The sequence below is a fragment of the Aythya marila genome (genome assembly GCF_965140915.1).
Source record: "Aythya marila genome assembly, chromosome: 7".
NCBI lineage: Eukaryota > Metazoa > Chordata > Aves > Anseriformes > Anatidae > Aythya > Aythya marila.
Window position 1 is genome coordinate 17839302 of NC_139048.1, and position 15375 is coordinate 17854676.

A 15375-nucleotide genomic window follows, 5' to 3' on the forward strand; every position below is an offset into this window, starting at 1 on the left:
TCTTTGTCCAGACACTGTCCATTACAGGATTACACTCATGATCTATTCTAGTATGAAGATAATGACTGGTTGCAGGAAACTATATTGGCAAGCGTTCCGATCAAACTATTTGGAAATTGTTTTTGTCTTCCATGAGACAATTTGGCAACCCTTTGTAAACGTCATTTGGGTCAGAGGTGATGTTAGGTTGGAACATTAGTTCTCCATCATGACACTTAGGTTTTCAGTCTGCAAGACACTGCATGTTGCTTTCTTTTCTGAGCGGTGTTTCACTGACCTGAACGCTTCCCTCTGACCTCTTGCAGGGTGTGTCTGTCTGTGGCTGGTTCTTCCTGCAGAGCACTGAAAGCTCTCTGGAGATGCCAGTGTCCTTGAGTGCCCCTTGGTGGCTGCTCCCAAGCTGAGTGAGCTTGCTGTCAGCCTTGTATCCACACAGCCAGGTTTTGAAGAGCTGCCAGGTCCCCCTTCTTTCACCTCCCACACAGCACGGTCCCCAGTGCCTGCCCTTTGTTCTCTTCAGTCGGGCAGAGCTGTGTGCTCTGTCCATGGAGGGTCTGAGGCAGTTCCTGGTTTGCCCCGATCCTGCAGCAGGGAAAGGGCACCCCTGGTGAGGGTGGGATGAGTTTGGTGTTGGGATTCTGTGTTCTCTGGTCCTTTTATCGTATGTTTTGTGCAGATTCACGCTGCTAGGTTCTGGTGTGCAGCTTGTGTCAGTGTAGGTGGTGCTGCAGGAGGGTGCGAGTAGAGGCGAGGGGCTTTGCTGAGAGACCATTTAAAGAGGTGTTCACTTCTTTACCTGAGCTCAAATTGTTGGTCCTGCTCCCTGCCTTTCAGACCTGGAGCTCTTGTTTGTACTGTGTGTAAAGCCATGTCTCCTCTGCTACGCTGAGGAGCAGGGCTAGGCCTCTGCTGAGCTCTGGGGTGCTCAGGTCACAAGCAATATGGTGTAGGTGAGAGTAGCTGCTCTGAGCTGTGGACTGCAAACCTCTCCAGAAACTGTGATCCCAGTTCCTGGTACCACAGGTGCCAAACAGGTTGTGTCATCTCCTTTGCATATGTTTTGTATATTGCATGAGACAAACATGTTTTGCTTATATATTGGTGTCAGTCTCCCAGATTACGATCAACTTCACTGGCAGTGTCAGGAATGTTTCTTGGGATGGGTGCTCTAGTCCTTGGTGTGCAGGCTGCCTGGTATGTCTGCATATCCTTAATCCTCAGCTGCCAAGTGATGGATGTGAAGATGTTTGTGCTCTTTGTAGTCAGGGGGTGAACAAACTATTCACTGGTGTGTGGGCATGAAAGACAAGAGAGCATCTGTGTCTGTCCAACGGTTAAGTGATTTCTCTCTGGCATAGACTTTCCGAGGTTGGGTTTCCTGGGATTTGTGCCACTGAAGCCAGCTCCTGTATGTTTAGATGGCAGGGTAGTCTTATGGCAGAAGGTCTTGTGGCTCAGCCTTGATAAGGTGAGGAAATAAAAACAGACCAGCAACTTTATCAAGACAATAGATGATTTAATTTAAACGAAGATTGGCAATACTTCAACAGAGAAATGAATATATTCAATTTTTATGTTTTCATGTGATATCACCTCTGTCTCAAGTGGAACATGTAATATTGATATACAAGGGAGAGAAAATAAAAGCCTGGTTATAGCAAATTCATTCCTGTAACAGTTTTAAAAAAGCAAGCCACCCTCTGAAGCATGCCTTCTAATGTTTGTATATTCACTGGTCATCCCCATGTACCTCAGCTTCCTCAGAGAGACTCCAGTCACCAAAATACTGTAATGCCACAGAAAACAATGCAAGAAAATACAAACCCCAATACCAGTCCTTATGCCTATATTCTGCTGCTAAATAGAAAATGGAGGGGGTTTACTGCATGAATGAGCTCCCTGAATGAAGCTTTAAGCGTATTTTGTCATTAGTTCAATGATTTTCCGATACATTCTCTCAGTCGCATCAAGGCCCCAGACGAAATCAAGATGTCCCCACTCAGGAAAGTGCTTATAGTAAAAGAGATTAGTAATCTGAGAAAGTAGCTTTGCAATGTCTTTTGGACCTGCAAATTTGTCTTGTCCGCCACTCCAAACAGCAATGGGTGTGCTTATCCTCTCTATGTTGTAGGCAGGAGGAGTAGGCTGCAAGAAAGGGAGGAGACCTTAGTGCATGCTGTTATATCAGAAGCTGTGTTTAGAGAAAGGATGCTGTGCAGACATCTCTCTGTTTCCCTTCTGCACTCGCTACAGGAAAACAGTAAGCCAACCCTCTTAGTGTTTATTTCCATAGCAAAAAATGATTTTAAATTGACTGCTGTTATTTAAACACAGTTCTATTATATTTCTCAGTCTGCTTTTTTATTTTTTTGACCATTTCCTAAACATTAAGTGTACTGGGAATAGAACTTCACCCAGTCCAAAATTCAAACTTTGGTATTTAAAGATCGTATATGAATGGAAAGTGTCTGAGAAATCTTTGGAGTGTTTTTCCACCTATAAAATAGATGGAAATATACTTTGGAATATTTATCCACCTATGCCACATGTAAAACAACCTGCCCTGACTCACAAATATTACCAGAAGTCAACAGATCTGATCAAATCTCAAAAATTGTCAGACCAGTTCTCAGTGTTGCAGGAGGAGAGCAGCATTTCTGAGGGCTGACTAGGCAGTAACCAAGTTTTATCTGTTTTTATCTGTTTTATCCTTTTTTTCTGTACAGTGTACATTAGTTCCCCACAGCAGTATTCACTGTGCTGTTCTGAAGCATCCCTTCTATTTCATAAGAAGCTTTCCAAAAACAAGTTGAGAGATGCATTTTCTTCTCTCTCTCTCTTTTTTTCTTTTTATGGCCAGGCTGTGACTCTGAGCCTTTGGGGAATGGCAGGTAAATCAGCATGTCACTAGATACATCCCTGCACCAGTAGGGAAGGGAAAATGAACTTCTATTAGCTGCCCGCAAGGAACTGTCTGTGAATAGACTTTTACACATAGCAACATTAGGTTTGGGTGAAACATTATCTCAGAGCATTCTCTCCTTTCTGTAGCAGTGGAGCTCATGGATTCTAAAAGCTGAAGTTCTTTGTTCTTAGTTTTGCCAGGACCCAAGGAAGAGTTCTCAGGAAAACGATATTGCCTTACCTGGTTGTATTTCTTCATGTTTTCCTTCAAGCCATAGTCATAAGCCTGGAATCGGTCTGCATGTGCTATCTGTGAATATTTTAACAAAGATAAAATGAAAGTGTTAGTGATAAGAGACAGAGCAGAGTGCAGAAGGTATTTTCCTCCCTGTGATTGACCCAAGGCTCAGATGGTGGCTTGTGGCTTCCTCCCACCCCTTCCTCCAGTTTCAGATTTCCACAGGTACTGAGGATGGGTCGTAGGATGAGAGGCTTTATTGCCTTTGCCCTTGCTAGTGTTCTCTCCTCATCCTCAACTATCACCCTTGTTATGTTTTGTTTTTAAAGTGCTGTTTGACTAAGTTAACTAAGGTGGTGTTCCCGTTTGTGATGCGGAGTTGTGCTCAGTTTTCACCTTGGTGGGAGGGCCAGGCTGTCTAGTACCTGTCAGGGCTCTCAGTGGCTATCTAGTGTAGCTTATGATTTCTCCTCCCACAAGTTGTTGTTTTGTGTGTCAGCAGTGTCTGGTCTGCTGACAGTAGTCTGGGGTGTGAATAGTCTATCACTAAATAGTAGTCTGGAATCTATTTTGAATTACAAAAAAAAAAAAAAGTTACTGAAAAGGTGAGTGCATTTTTTAAATTCCAAACCTGATTAGTGGTTTGATTTGTTAGTGTTTTTATCTAATGCAAGGTGAGAGTCATTATGAAATTGTTCCTCAGTTATTGATAAGTGTATTGAGTTCAAGTCTTTAAGTAATTGAGGATGTGCTGGATATCTCTTACCTTGCCTCCATTTGCTGGATCTGTGTGCTGAGTGTCTGGATGGTGGAAATTTTAGTCAGGGCTGAATGCAGGAGCATGCACATACTTAAGACCATACCAAGTGTTGGCAGAAATGGCCGTAGTGTTGAGCACGTGCTGTAACATGCTTCTGAGCTTCTGAGACCTGCTCTTGCTCTGGTCTGATTCAAGCTCAGGTCTGAGAGTGGCGTAAGTTTCCAGCAAGAAAGGCGGATCCCCACTTTCCCGTTGTGCCAGCAGAAGTGCTTGTGTGGTTAACTGGCTTTGGGAGGTGATCCAGGCTGCAATTAGCCTTCTGGGAGAAAAGCTTTAACCTGGATCACTTTGTTCTGGCTCATCCCCTAGCTGTTCACATTTCCGCTATCTTCCTACTGCCTGCCAAGTGCCTCGACTGTGCTCGAGCGCTCCTCTGCAGCTTTTGAGGCAATTGCCTTCACAAATGGAGCTGAAGGCTGGAAGCCACTAGACCCTAACATGCAGAAAGGTCTGACATGAAAGGGACAATGTGGGTAATGGTCTGGTGAGCAACGGGAAGCAGTGCTTCCTTGGTGGCAGCTGCTTACGGCACTGTGCGAGAAGACGTGTTGGGTAATTTCCCAGAACCAGCACCTGTGGACTTCCCTATAGGCTGTCAGTTGCATAAAAAGCAGTAGTACGAGTCTGCTTATGTCAGTACACAGTTATACCTGATGCCAGTGAATAGTGTTCTGTACTGATGTTCCAGCTGGGTAATGTGCTACGAATGCATCTGTTCGACTCTGGAGAGAAAGCAGAAGTGTTACAAAAGCAGAGATTCAGTGTTGTAACAGAATAAAGCTGTGAAGGACCTGAGCAACATATAGCTGCTGTGTTAAAGCCCTGACCATATTGTAGGATATTTTTCAAATATTAAACAAAATTAATGGTCGACTCCCATATAATGTGATTTTACAGTAGGAGGTATTATGTAGAGTTTTATGCTTTGTTTTGAAAGACAAAGAGAGTCTTTCCCACATTAGTGCTTAGTCATATGGAAAGCTACATTCAAGGAGTATGTATGGCTTTATCTTTTCTGAGTTTTTACAGTCTGCATGATGCTTTTAAGTAATTCTCTGCTCAGTCATTAGAGAAGGACTGTTAGTAGGCTGTTGACTTGAACATGAGACTCCATGTATGTGAGCTTTTTATGGGAAGACTTGTTAAAAAACGAGTGTGCAAAAGCCACCGAGAACAGATATGTGGAAGGTCTGGAAAAAAAAAAAAAAAAAAAAAAAGGAAAGGAAAGAAAAAAAGATAGCAGCCAAAGTCAAGGAAAGATATATTGGCATTGAGAGAAGTGGAGAAGTGTGAAGAAACAACTTTCAGGACTGAGTTTTGGCTGGAAAAGTTTTGACATGTAGGGACCAAAAATAAACAGTCTCCTATGTTCATAAGATCTGGTTGTCATCCTATTTAGGAAGAAAAATCATAATTTTGCAAAATCAAAAGATCTTTCTCCATCATCCATTTCTTCATTTTAGAGAGCTTTGGTATCTGGCCAATATTTCTTTGGCTTAGTCCCAGAAGAGGTACATCATTGCAAGATGAAACTAGGCTGAATTCAGCCTTTCTTCCTTGTGTGATCTGAATGTCAGGTGGCTGATTTCATCATCAGCTGAGACCCTAGTTGGCATTATTTGAAAACCCCAACACATTTCTATATATCCCCGCAATTTATATAGACATAAGGCAGAAAAATCATTTTTCTTCAAAATTACTTCAGTTTTACTTGTATAAAGGTGTTCTTGGATGTGCTTACCGTGTTCAGATTTTGTATACTGCCCCCAGCTATGAAGCAGAAGATTCTGGCACAAAGTTTTCCCAGAGTTGCGCATAGCAGTGTTGTAGGCCCTTTTGTCAGTTCATTCTGGCGAAGAACTCCTTTGCAGCCAAGAAGTAACTGAGGGGCAAAAAAGTGCAATTTTTTTCTTTTTCTTGTTGCAGGAGCAACATGCAGGGAATTGTTTCTCCCTTTCTCCAACAGCATAGCCTCTTAACTAAGATGGTTGAAACTGGTTGCCATTCCATTATCCTTTAAAGTGCATTTTCCCCCAGAGCACACAGAACATTATTCCTGCCTCTTATTATTGGATATGAGTCTTGGAGGTTGATATCCATCTGTTTTTAGTGCACAGGCCTCAATGAGAAAGGGCAGTTGGCTGCAGTCATGGCTGTAGAGTATAGGGAGACACTCTTTGCCCCAGTCCTTTTTCCAAGCAGGTGCACAAAACTGTAATCTGAATATTGATACTAAGCAAAGGGGGAGAAGACAAATGAGAGGGTATAGAAGTGGGCACTCTATAGTCACATACTGGGTACAGCTTGGGCAGAAAGAGCATGAGCTTCTGTAGTTTGGCATATAACTACAGCATACAGGGTTTCTACCATTTCCAGAACATTCTATTAAATTGGCAAATTATGGTGTCAAACAGATTTAAATTTCCTTTAAATTTCCCTTTAAATTTCCTTTATAATTTTACAAAGAAATATTTCATGAGCATAAAGCAATGGTATGTCTAATGAATTTAAGTTGTGGAATACTTTATTTGTAGTTCTCTACTAACGCTTAAGGCTCAGATTAGTAGATTATGTAGATACCTTTTATTTATGGCATTTGTGAGCTTCTTTCAAAAATATTTGATTTCAACAAGTAATGGTGCAAGAGTGCTGGCTTCCCTAACGAACTTCCAAAGAGATGTTGTGTCAAGCTTTGTAATTTATCTTTGTGGAAAGTCTGAAGTCTACCAGCACTATCAATGCTCTGATGCCCTAAGTTCATTCTTAACTCATCACCCCCTTAAAACTCAGTTCAGCCTGAGTGAATCCAGTAGAGACAAGGCAGGCATTTAGGTCTTTTAGAAGGAATGACATACCCTGATCAGTGGCTGAGGAAGACGTGCAAACTTTACGAAAGGACTCGTAGCATATGTGATTGTGGCTACTGGTCCCAAAGCAAAGAACACTTTAACCCTTTGAGCCAACTCAGGATATGTAGAAAATGCTACAAAGCCTGCAAACACAGGAGACACAAATCAAGTTAGTGAAGAGATCTTCCACAGACCAAATATATAAAAAGCAGTAGGTGGCAAATAAAAAATGACAGTAGAATAACAACCCATTGTCTGTTGTCCTCTTCTGTGCTGCAGACCTAAGGAAAGTGTTTGATCCTTGAAACTTTATTTGGGGAAAAGAGTTCATTCTAAGGATACATCTTCATTAGAGGATGTCCAAACATTGATTTTCTCAGAATTGACAATTTTTTGTTAGGCCGGTTTTTGGGAGATGATACATCAATCAGATTTTCTGAATTCAGATTCCTGCTAAAGTTCCTCAAACTCTAATACCATAATGAATTTTTCAGCTTGTAGTCTCTAAAAGTCTCTGTATGTTGATGATGGCATGCAGTAATGCAATAAATACCTGAAGGCTGGGAGGCTAAGAGCAGAATTTTTGACTTGCAACAAAGTGTAAACTCAGGTGAAAGTGAATGCACAGAAAAGTAACCCTATGAGGACGGAAGGAAGAAAGGAAGGAAAGGAAAACAAAAAGGGTACATCCTATCTTGTTTTCTGAATGTGTCCAAATTTTTCCACTGATGGATTTGGTGACAATCTTAGCTGGTTGCCTAAAACAGAGGTACCTGTGGACAAGGATGACGATATCTTGGTCTGAGTGATTTATTCTGTTCCAAAAACTTAGAATGCTCTTATGAGAGAAAAGGAAAATAATGGTCTAATAAAATGGCCAAATACAACTCCCCCCCTCTCCCCCCCCCCCCCAACCAAATTTCTCCTCAGTTTTTGAGGTTTATTTTTATACAATGGCAATGACACACAATAGCATAAAACTCAGTATCTCTTCATGGATCCTATGCATAAATAATAAACACTAACAACATTCAAAGACCATAAGTGTGTTGATGTTACAGAGGAGCTAATAACAATGAAGTTTTGAGCATTGGTATTTCTTTTCTAATTTCTAGTGTCTGGTAATTTGTTTTAAAACAATAATGTTTTGAGTTATAGTTGTACATTAACTACGTTTTAAATAGTGAGTCTGGTGTTAGGTCATGAGGCATTTAATTTGTTATTGTGTTCTTTTTGTTTGTTTGTTTGTTTTGGTCTCCTGTCCTTAGAACTGTTTTATGGATTGTTGCTTTTTGTATTTACATCTAATCCACGAGGATTATTGGGTCTAATCCATTGAGGATTATTGTAGTCCATAAGGTATACATTTTAAGAATTTAGATTAATAAAAGCTCCTTGTTGCTGAAATATCCCATTGCTAGAAGACTCTGAAAAAATAACAATAAATGGCAAGAGTATAATAAAAAAGGATACTTAGAAAACTGTACCTGGTAAATACTAGCTTTTATGTATCAGTAATCCTTTCAGAAGTTAAACGTGTTTCTGGATCCTCTGTTACTTGCTTGTTTCAGATACAACAGATCATAGAAAAAAATCCCTCCCCTCTTCCCCCCCTCCCCCCCTTTTGCAAGTGTCAAGTTAAAAGTACTTCTCCCTTTAATAACTTTCTATGAGAGAAGAAGATAGTTGACAGAGAGAGAGAGATTCCAGTCAGGTAGTGACGTTAACTATTTCATACTCAGGCGTCCTAACATTACCTGCAGTTGAACCCTCTGAGTGACCAACATAATACACATCCTTCTGTCCAGTTTTATTCATGATGAAGTCCAGCTCAGCTGGGAGATCGTATATACCTATCTCATGGAAGCTAAAAAGGAGAAACACAAAAAGCTGACAGAGGGGCATGTACTTTATCACAGTGTGAGTTACTGAATGTCAGTTTTCTTCATAACACCAAGCCGGACCCATTCAAAGATGAGGATGCACACTTTTCTGGATTCTTTTCTGTGAGCTGGGGAAGGGGACAGAAGGACACAACTGTACTGACAGGCTGCCTGATGCCTTGGACTTTCTGCTGAGGAGGTGCCAGTCCAGGATGTGGATTTGAGTCCTTTCACTAGCAGGGGTAACAAAATTCATTTCTCTGTCAGTTAATGTCAGGTGTGATAGATCAGATTTCTAGACTCGGCTGTGTATTGTCCTCTCCTGTCCATACTTGGAAAAATGATGTCTAGCAAGAGACCACCAGGTTAAAGATGCCTCTTCCCAGTTTTGGAAATGTTTTCCCCAAAATAAACCAGCCCTGCATATGTACAAAGATGGTGGGTGACCTGTTTACTTCCAGCTGTGCTTCTTTGTGTCCTGATTCCAGAAAGGCCTGTCCAGACCAACCAGCCAAATCCTTCCCCTGATCTCCCTGACAAGCCCAGTGTGGCTGCATCCACAAAGAATTGGTCTGGTCCCCTTAGAAGTTGTACATCCCACTTGAAGTCAGATTACATGAAAACCAGTTGCCTGAAGGGGAAAGGGTCTACCAATACTAATTGCCCAAACTTGTTAGTCCCCTGAAAATTGCTGTCTTCAGATATTCTTTCTCCACAGAGTACCTGAACTGCCAGAACTCTTTCTGGCAGGGCTTAAGGGTCTTGTGTTTTGAAGACCAGGTGTTTCCTCGGCTGTTTCCCAACCAGACATCATAGCCAACATCTGCAAGGATGAAGCCTAGGCTGTTTCTGGGCAGGTTAGATATCCAGTAAGTGCAATCTGCAAAAGTACCATGGTGTAGCAAGACTGCTGGCTTTTTCCCTGAAACAGAAGAGCATTTTCTTATGTTATAGTAAGAAGTAATGTGTAGTTAAAATTGAGTTGCAGAATATGATTTTATATGAGTGTTTTTTTTAACATTCCTTCTTCAAGAAACTGATGGATGCTGGCCATGGGTTTTGGGGTAAGATGCGTGGAGGATTTGGTTCCATGCAAGCTGTCTTATTTCATGTCAGGACTAGCTAAAAAAGAACACATTCAAGTGGTCAGTGCCAACATCCATTTTCACAGAGAAACCAATCTACAGATCCCTTGATTTCTAGACATAAAAAATTAAAGACAAAATAGCATATTAAGATGACAATGGAAGAGCAGGAAATGGAGCAGCACTGTCCCGCATTTATGACCTTTGAATTCCAGGAACAAATTGTCATTCTACTAAGAAAATTTGAAAAACTATTTCTTCCCAACCAATGACGTGATTTCTACCCAATAGATGGATACAGAAAAATCAATCACCTTCTTGACTTTAAGTTGACTGTCCTTCATGAGGCAGGGAATGCCTATTTCAATGTCAACTCAGAGAGTTATTGTCAACAAAGATATTGCCAACAGTTGTACCAAATGTGAAAGACAAGAAGGGGAATTATGGAAAAAAAAATCACAGAAGTTTGAAGTCTGAACACAGACACTAAATTTGTGGTCTTCAGATAGATTCAGAATTCAGACCGTGCTCCTGACTAGGTGCTTTTTCTGAGGTGGAAAGTTGTGGAACATGCCATTACATGTGCAAAGTTGAAAGGTGGGGGACCCACGTAGGAGTTGGATCTCAGACCTTCCTTATGTCCTATACCCGTGTCACACCTGTATTTTGCATGTTCCTCCCACTGGGAATTCTGAAAACACCAAGTATATATCCATCCTTCGTGGTAACTTCATACTCCTCACAGGGGTATCCGTAATATCTGATCATTTCACTCTGTGGGAAGCCAAAGGAAAGTTTGTTAACATGCACTTACAGTGTAGAGGTTGATGGAAAAAGTGTCCAGAGGCTGCTTCTGTCCAAGGATGTGCAGCTAGCCAAGAACACGCCAGGAAGATGAACACGATTCCATGCTGCTGGACTATTCTCTATTTTCCTGTGTTACACTAGTAGGAAGGGACCCTACAGAGATTCCTGCAGGACAGCACAGCTTTCTGGCCGTGTTTCTCTTGGGGATGAACAGATATATATGGTGAGGCAGCCATGAAAGGGAGGCTGGAGGATGCCAACAACAGTGAGAGAAGCTGACCTGTCTTTGATTGATGTGGTTTGTGTATGCTGTTTAATGCTGTATCTCTCAAAGTTTGCCCGGGTAGAAGCATCTAATTATACTTGGAGCATTCCAGACATACACTACTATTGTTTAGGTTTTGGCTGGGTAGTAATTGCCGTGGCAGTGGTACCTGAGCACTACTCAGGCTCATAAGAATGGTAAGATGACAAAGATCGCCTGTGCAGGAAATGAGAATGTTCCTCGGCTCTGGAGCTTGTTTGAATGTGTCATGTATTAGGACTGCTCGAGGAGTAGATTTTCTTGTCCATACCAGTGCTTCCCACCACCTCTCCTGAATGCATCATTGTGCTTTTGGAGCTGCAGGATGATGTAGTTAAACAGCTTGGATGAAGCATCCCATTTTGGAGTGTAAGAAAGATGAATGGTGTGGATGTTTTGCTGTTCCTGGGCAGTAGTGCAAGGGCTGTGGCTGCAGGGACCATAATATGTAACGAGGCTTAGGGCTGAGAACAAATATTACAGGTCTTGTAAAAAGATGCATCAAAAGCCTGCTTCAGAGCTGCATAGGTGGTAGTGGTCAGGTTTTTGATGACATGTGAGACAGAGCAGACCTGTACTGGGTAACTAAGCTGCTTGCCTGAGTGCAGCATTGCATTCAGTCAGCTCTTGGGTCACACCCAGCCAGAGCAGAAATGCCAGAACTGTGTTTCAGCAGGGTCCTGTCCCTCAGCACTGCATGAAGCAGATGCACAGGGGGAGGCAGGAAGGTAGCATTGGCTGTGCTTGGCGTTTTGTGTGTTACAAAGCCAAAAAGACCTACATCCTCCTCACTAGACCTGCATGTCTGAAAATAAAGCAGACAGGTCCATTGCTTGCTCTGAAGTCTGGTGGCTGGGGAGAGGAACGTGAAAAGTCAGGTTTCACTGTTTTCAGGTTCTGCCTCCCAAGGGGAGACTGCTTCAGCTCACACAGCAAATGCAAGTGAGATAGTTTGTCCTGTTTTGCAAGGCTGATACAGGTGGTATCTTTCTAGAGGGTAAACATGCAGCAGTATCAGTATTAGACTGTGCCAGAAGATGCAGTCTTTGGTCCAAATGAGTCCTTTCCTGCCAAAGTGCGGTTAGGTAAGCTGTGTAGGGTGGAGCTCCTGTTACAAACTCACAGTACCACCTGTTCTTACACTCCTGCCAATTCTGTGAGGAAAGCTTCGGTGAGTCAGAACAAGGGGTCCTGGATTACCCTGTGTTGTGAGAATCTACTGCTTTAAGAAGGGATTCAACTTCCCTTGCCACCATATTGAGGAACCGGGTTGTTAAAGGGGAGGACTTTGCTTCTCTTGAGAGTAGAAACCAACCTTTGCCTCTGCTGCAAAGGAGTCTCTCTCTGGCAGCTCTGACTGTTTGGATAAGATGCCGACGTTTCTTGTACGTGGGTGCTCCCTATCAAAATGTTGGAAGGATCTTTGTCCTCTTGCCAGGATCCTACCCTCCCCTTCTTTGTGCACTAGTCTGAAACATCTGGGTGTGTTGAGGAAGGTGACTGTGCAAGCAGGTGTCACAGTTATAAGCCACATGTTCATGCATCTGTTGGGGCTCATTCTAAATGTAGGCAGAAAAAGCCTGTTGTGCTGGCTGTGCTGTGTGTGCTCTGCCACAGTCTAAAGCTGAGTCCTGCTGCTGGGGTTAAAATTCAGCAACCCAGATATCCAGGGCCCTTCAGCAGGTTCTGGGGAGTTGCTTGGCCTCTGAGCCAAAAGGGGCAGCTAGCACACTGCTCTGGTGCTGTGTGTGATGTACAAGGGTCCCATCTGTCCCTGGCCCATCCCGAGCTGGTGCTCACAGCAGTCCTGGCCCTAACACAGTGGCTTTGAAAGAGGCAGGTTGGGAAAACGGGTGACCAGGAGGGGGCCCTTCTTGAAGCCTTCTCTCATGGGCTGTTAGAGTTGGTACTGTGGTGGTGGTGGTATTGTGAGAGAAACTTTAAAAGAAAGGCAGAGAAAGTGCCACAACTTACAACGTTCATAAAGTCTTCAGGGTGGCGGTGCTTCAAGTGCTGTCTTCCCTCTGAGCCAAGAGTGAAGGGTGCTGCGAACCCTGCTGAAAAGGCAGCTCCCTGGGAGCAGAGCAGCACGAGGAGGCACCACATCTCGGGGCTGTGTGAAAGAGCAGAAGCATGTGCGTTTGCTGTAGGAAGGGAGAGCTGGGGAATTCCACAGGTAGACCCAGGTGGGGAGTCTCTTGGAGGTTGCCTCGGGTGTTCCCCAAGGGGCTGACAGAAACACATACCTTTGTGAGGAGGGACTGTCTACAGTTAATGTCAGGTAACAAGGGTCACGAGTGAGTCAGGGGCTCCAGGAGGATGTGGAACAGGCCTGAGGGAATGTTCTTGTAGGACATTAGTGATAGCTTGTGCCTTAAGTTTCTTCCTTTCTTTCTCACATATGGTCTTCCTATTGTAAATATGTGTCTTGGCAACCTAGAGGTAAGACTCCCTTTTCTTGTGTTTTGGAGGGGGTTAACTTATGGTCACTGGGCAGTGTTGCTGAATAGAAATTGCAGAGTGGCATCTATCTCATTAGTGCCCTGCTTGGCAGCAGTCAGCTGTTACATGTTCTTTTTGGCTGTAGCCACCTTTATGATCAGCACAGAGACACCAGACAGGTTGTAAAAACAGTGTACTATCTGGCATATTGCAGGGAAAACTTTTAAGAGTTGGGAGAGCCTGGAAGGGATAACCAAGAGATTCATTCTGTCTGAACTTTTTAATGAGGGAGGGCATTCTCAGTTCTTTTAATTATTTATTAAATATTTTGTCCCCTTCAATCACTAGAACTATCAGGTTAAATAAAAGCTGGGAAATACCCTCAATTTTAATATTAGCATCCAAGTTTAGTCTATTCACTATATAGGCAAATGCTTCCATTCTTCTGTCAATAGAACAGAGGGAGATCCTCCCAGCTGTGTGCACTGGTAGCACAGTTTTATAGCAGACACTCTTCACTGCTTTCTACTGTTTTATTCTGTTCTATTAGAAGTAAATTATGCTCCTTTGTGTCTGTCTGCATGTGGAACGTAGTTTGGGAAGCAAACTCAGAAGTTCAACTTAAGTCATAGTTTGTTTTTCTACTAACAGATGAGGCAAGAGGGTAGCAAAATTGTTGCCCCTTTTCAGGTATACTTCTTTCCATGTCCTATATTGTCACCCATCTTAGTGCTTTAAGGCACTTCCAGATGAATGCTTTCTAAATCAGATAGAGAACACCAATTAACTACAAAGCTTGGCACACGCTGTCTCATTAATTTCAGAGGTAAAGTCTTGACTGTAGGAACCTTGAACAACAATCTACTCTTTTTATCTTATGAAACAATGGTAAAGGGAAGCATTTAAATGGCAAATTGAAATTAACAAATATTTAATAAAAAACAAAACAAAACAACAACAAAAAAAGTAATGAAAGAGACCACTTGAAAGGTACATTAAAAAGGCTATTCCAAACTTCTGGAAACTTTTGATATTTAATGAAAATAAGCTTTAAACCTTCTAGAAATTCATCAACATACTCTTGAGAGAGTCATAATATTTTTTTCGCATTCAACTATAAGTGGGACTGAAAGCCACCAGGACAATTAGAAGATATCTGAGTCTCATGGTTAACTTATGAGGAAAGCTTAAGTGCATTTGAGACTGAGTGCAAAATGGCCAATTTATGCACACTCTTTCTATGCTGACATTTTCACTCAACCACAATGATGGTCTCAGGAAAAAAATAAACATAAGCAGAGCAAGATGAAACTGTTAGTTATTCCTTTTTTGCTTTAGCTGATCAAATACTTCTTCCTCTACTCAAGTTTGGAAAACATGCACTTAGACGCATAGCAACAGGCTTACAGATCAGAGAGGATGCAGGCTGTTTGCTCATACAAGCAACTGCACGAAACCAAGACTGCACATCTTATGGAGACAGGCAATGGAGACAGAGACCACGAACACATACATACAAGCAACTTACCTCTGCTTTCACTGCCTCACTGTCTTCTGTCTTCTCTTTCACTGCCTTTCACTGTCTTCTGCTGCAGTCCCTTGTCTGTCTCTGCTAGTGGACTGATTCACTGGCAGAAACTTATGCCAAAAAAAAAGGAAATCAAAATTCACTTAAGAGCAGCAATAGAGTGTTGTGTGTTGTCTGCGTGTATAGGCGAGGACGTTTAAGTGCTGATTTGGCAGTACTTAAGGAGTGGAGATATGTTATGATAAATAGCACCTTTGCGTGACATACTGAAAGACCAAATTGCACCATGGAGCAGGAAAGGTTAAGAGGCACCTAATCTGTGGTTAGGCTATTTAGCAGGGACCTGGGGGTTCATGTTCCCTGAGGCTGTTACAGGTCTTGCTTTGTACTACTGCTCGTCTCGGGCAGTGATCATGTTATTCTGGGATGAAGATGGGGATGAGTCCAGCTGTTTTCAAATACTTTCTACATACAAATGTGGTCTCTGCTACTGTGGTTTGCACAGAAGCTGGCAC

At 42.5% G+C, this 15375-nt stretch overlaps 1 protein-coding gene across 1 annotated transcript; it reads right to left on the reverse strand.

Annotated features, from left to right (window-relative positions):
* Window positions 1–1911: 1911 nt before the first annotated feature.
* On the reverse strand, window positions 1912–12996 carry LOC309880126 (lipase member N-like; the record flags this gene model as incomplete). The annotated part of the gene is made up of 9 exons (XM_082764655.1): window positions 1912–2145; window positions 3146–3214; window positions 4613–4684; window positions 5704–5844; window positions 6818–6954; window positions 8569–8678; window positions 9418–9616; window positions 10439–10553; window positions 12865–12996. The coding sequence occupies 9 exons, from the start codon at window positions 12994–12996 to the stop codon at window positions 1912–1914; spliced, it is 1209 nt and encodes a 402-aa protein (XP_082620781.1).
* Window positions 12997–15375: the final 2379 nt, after the last annotated feature.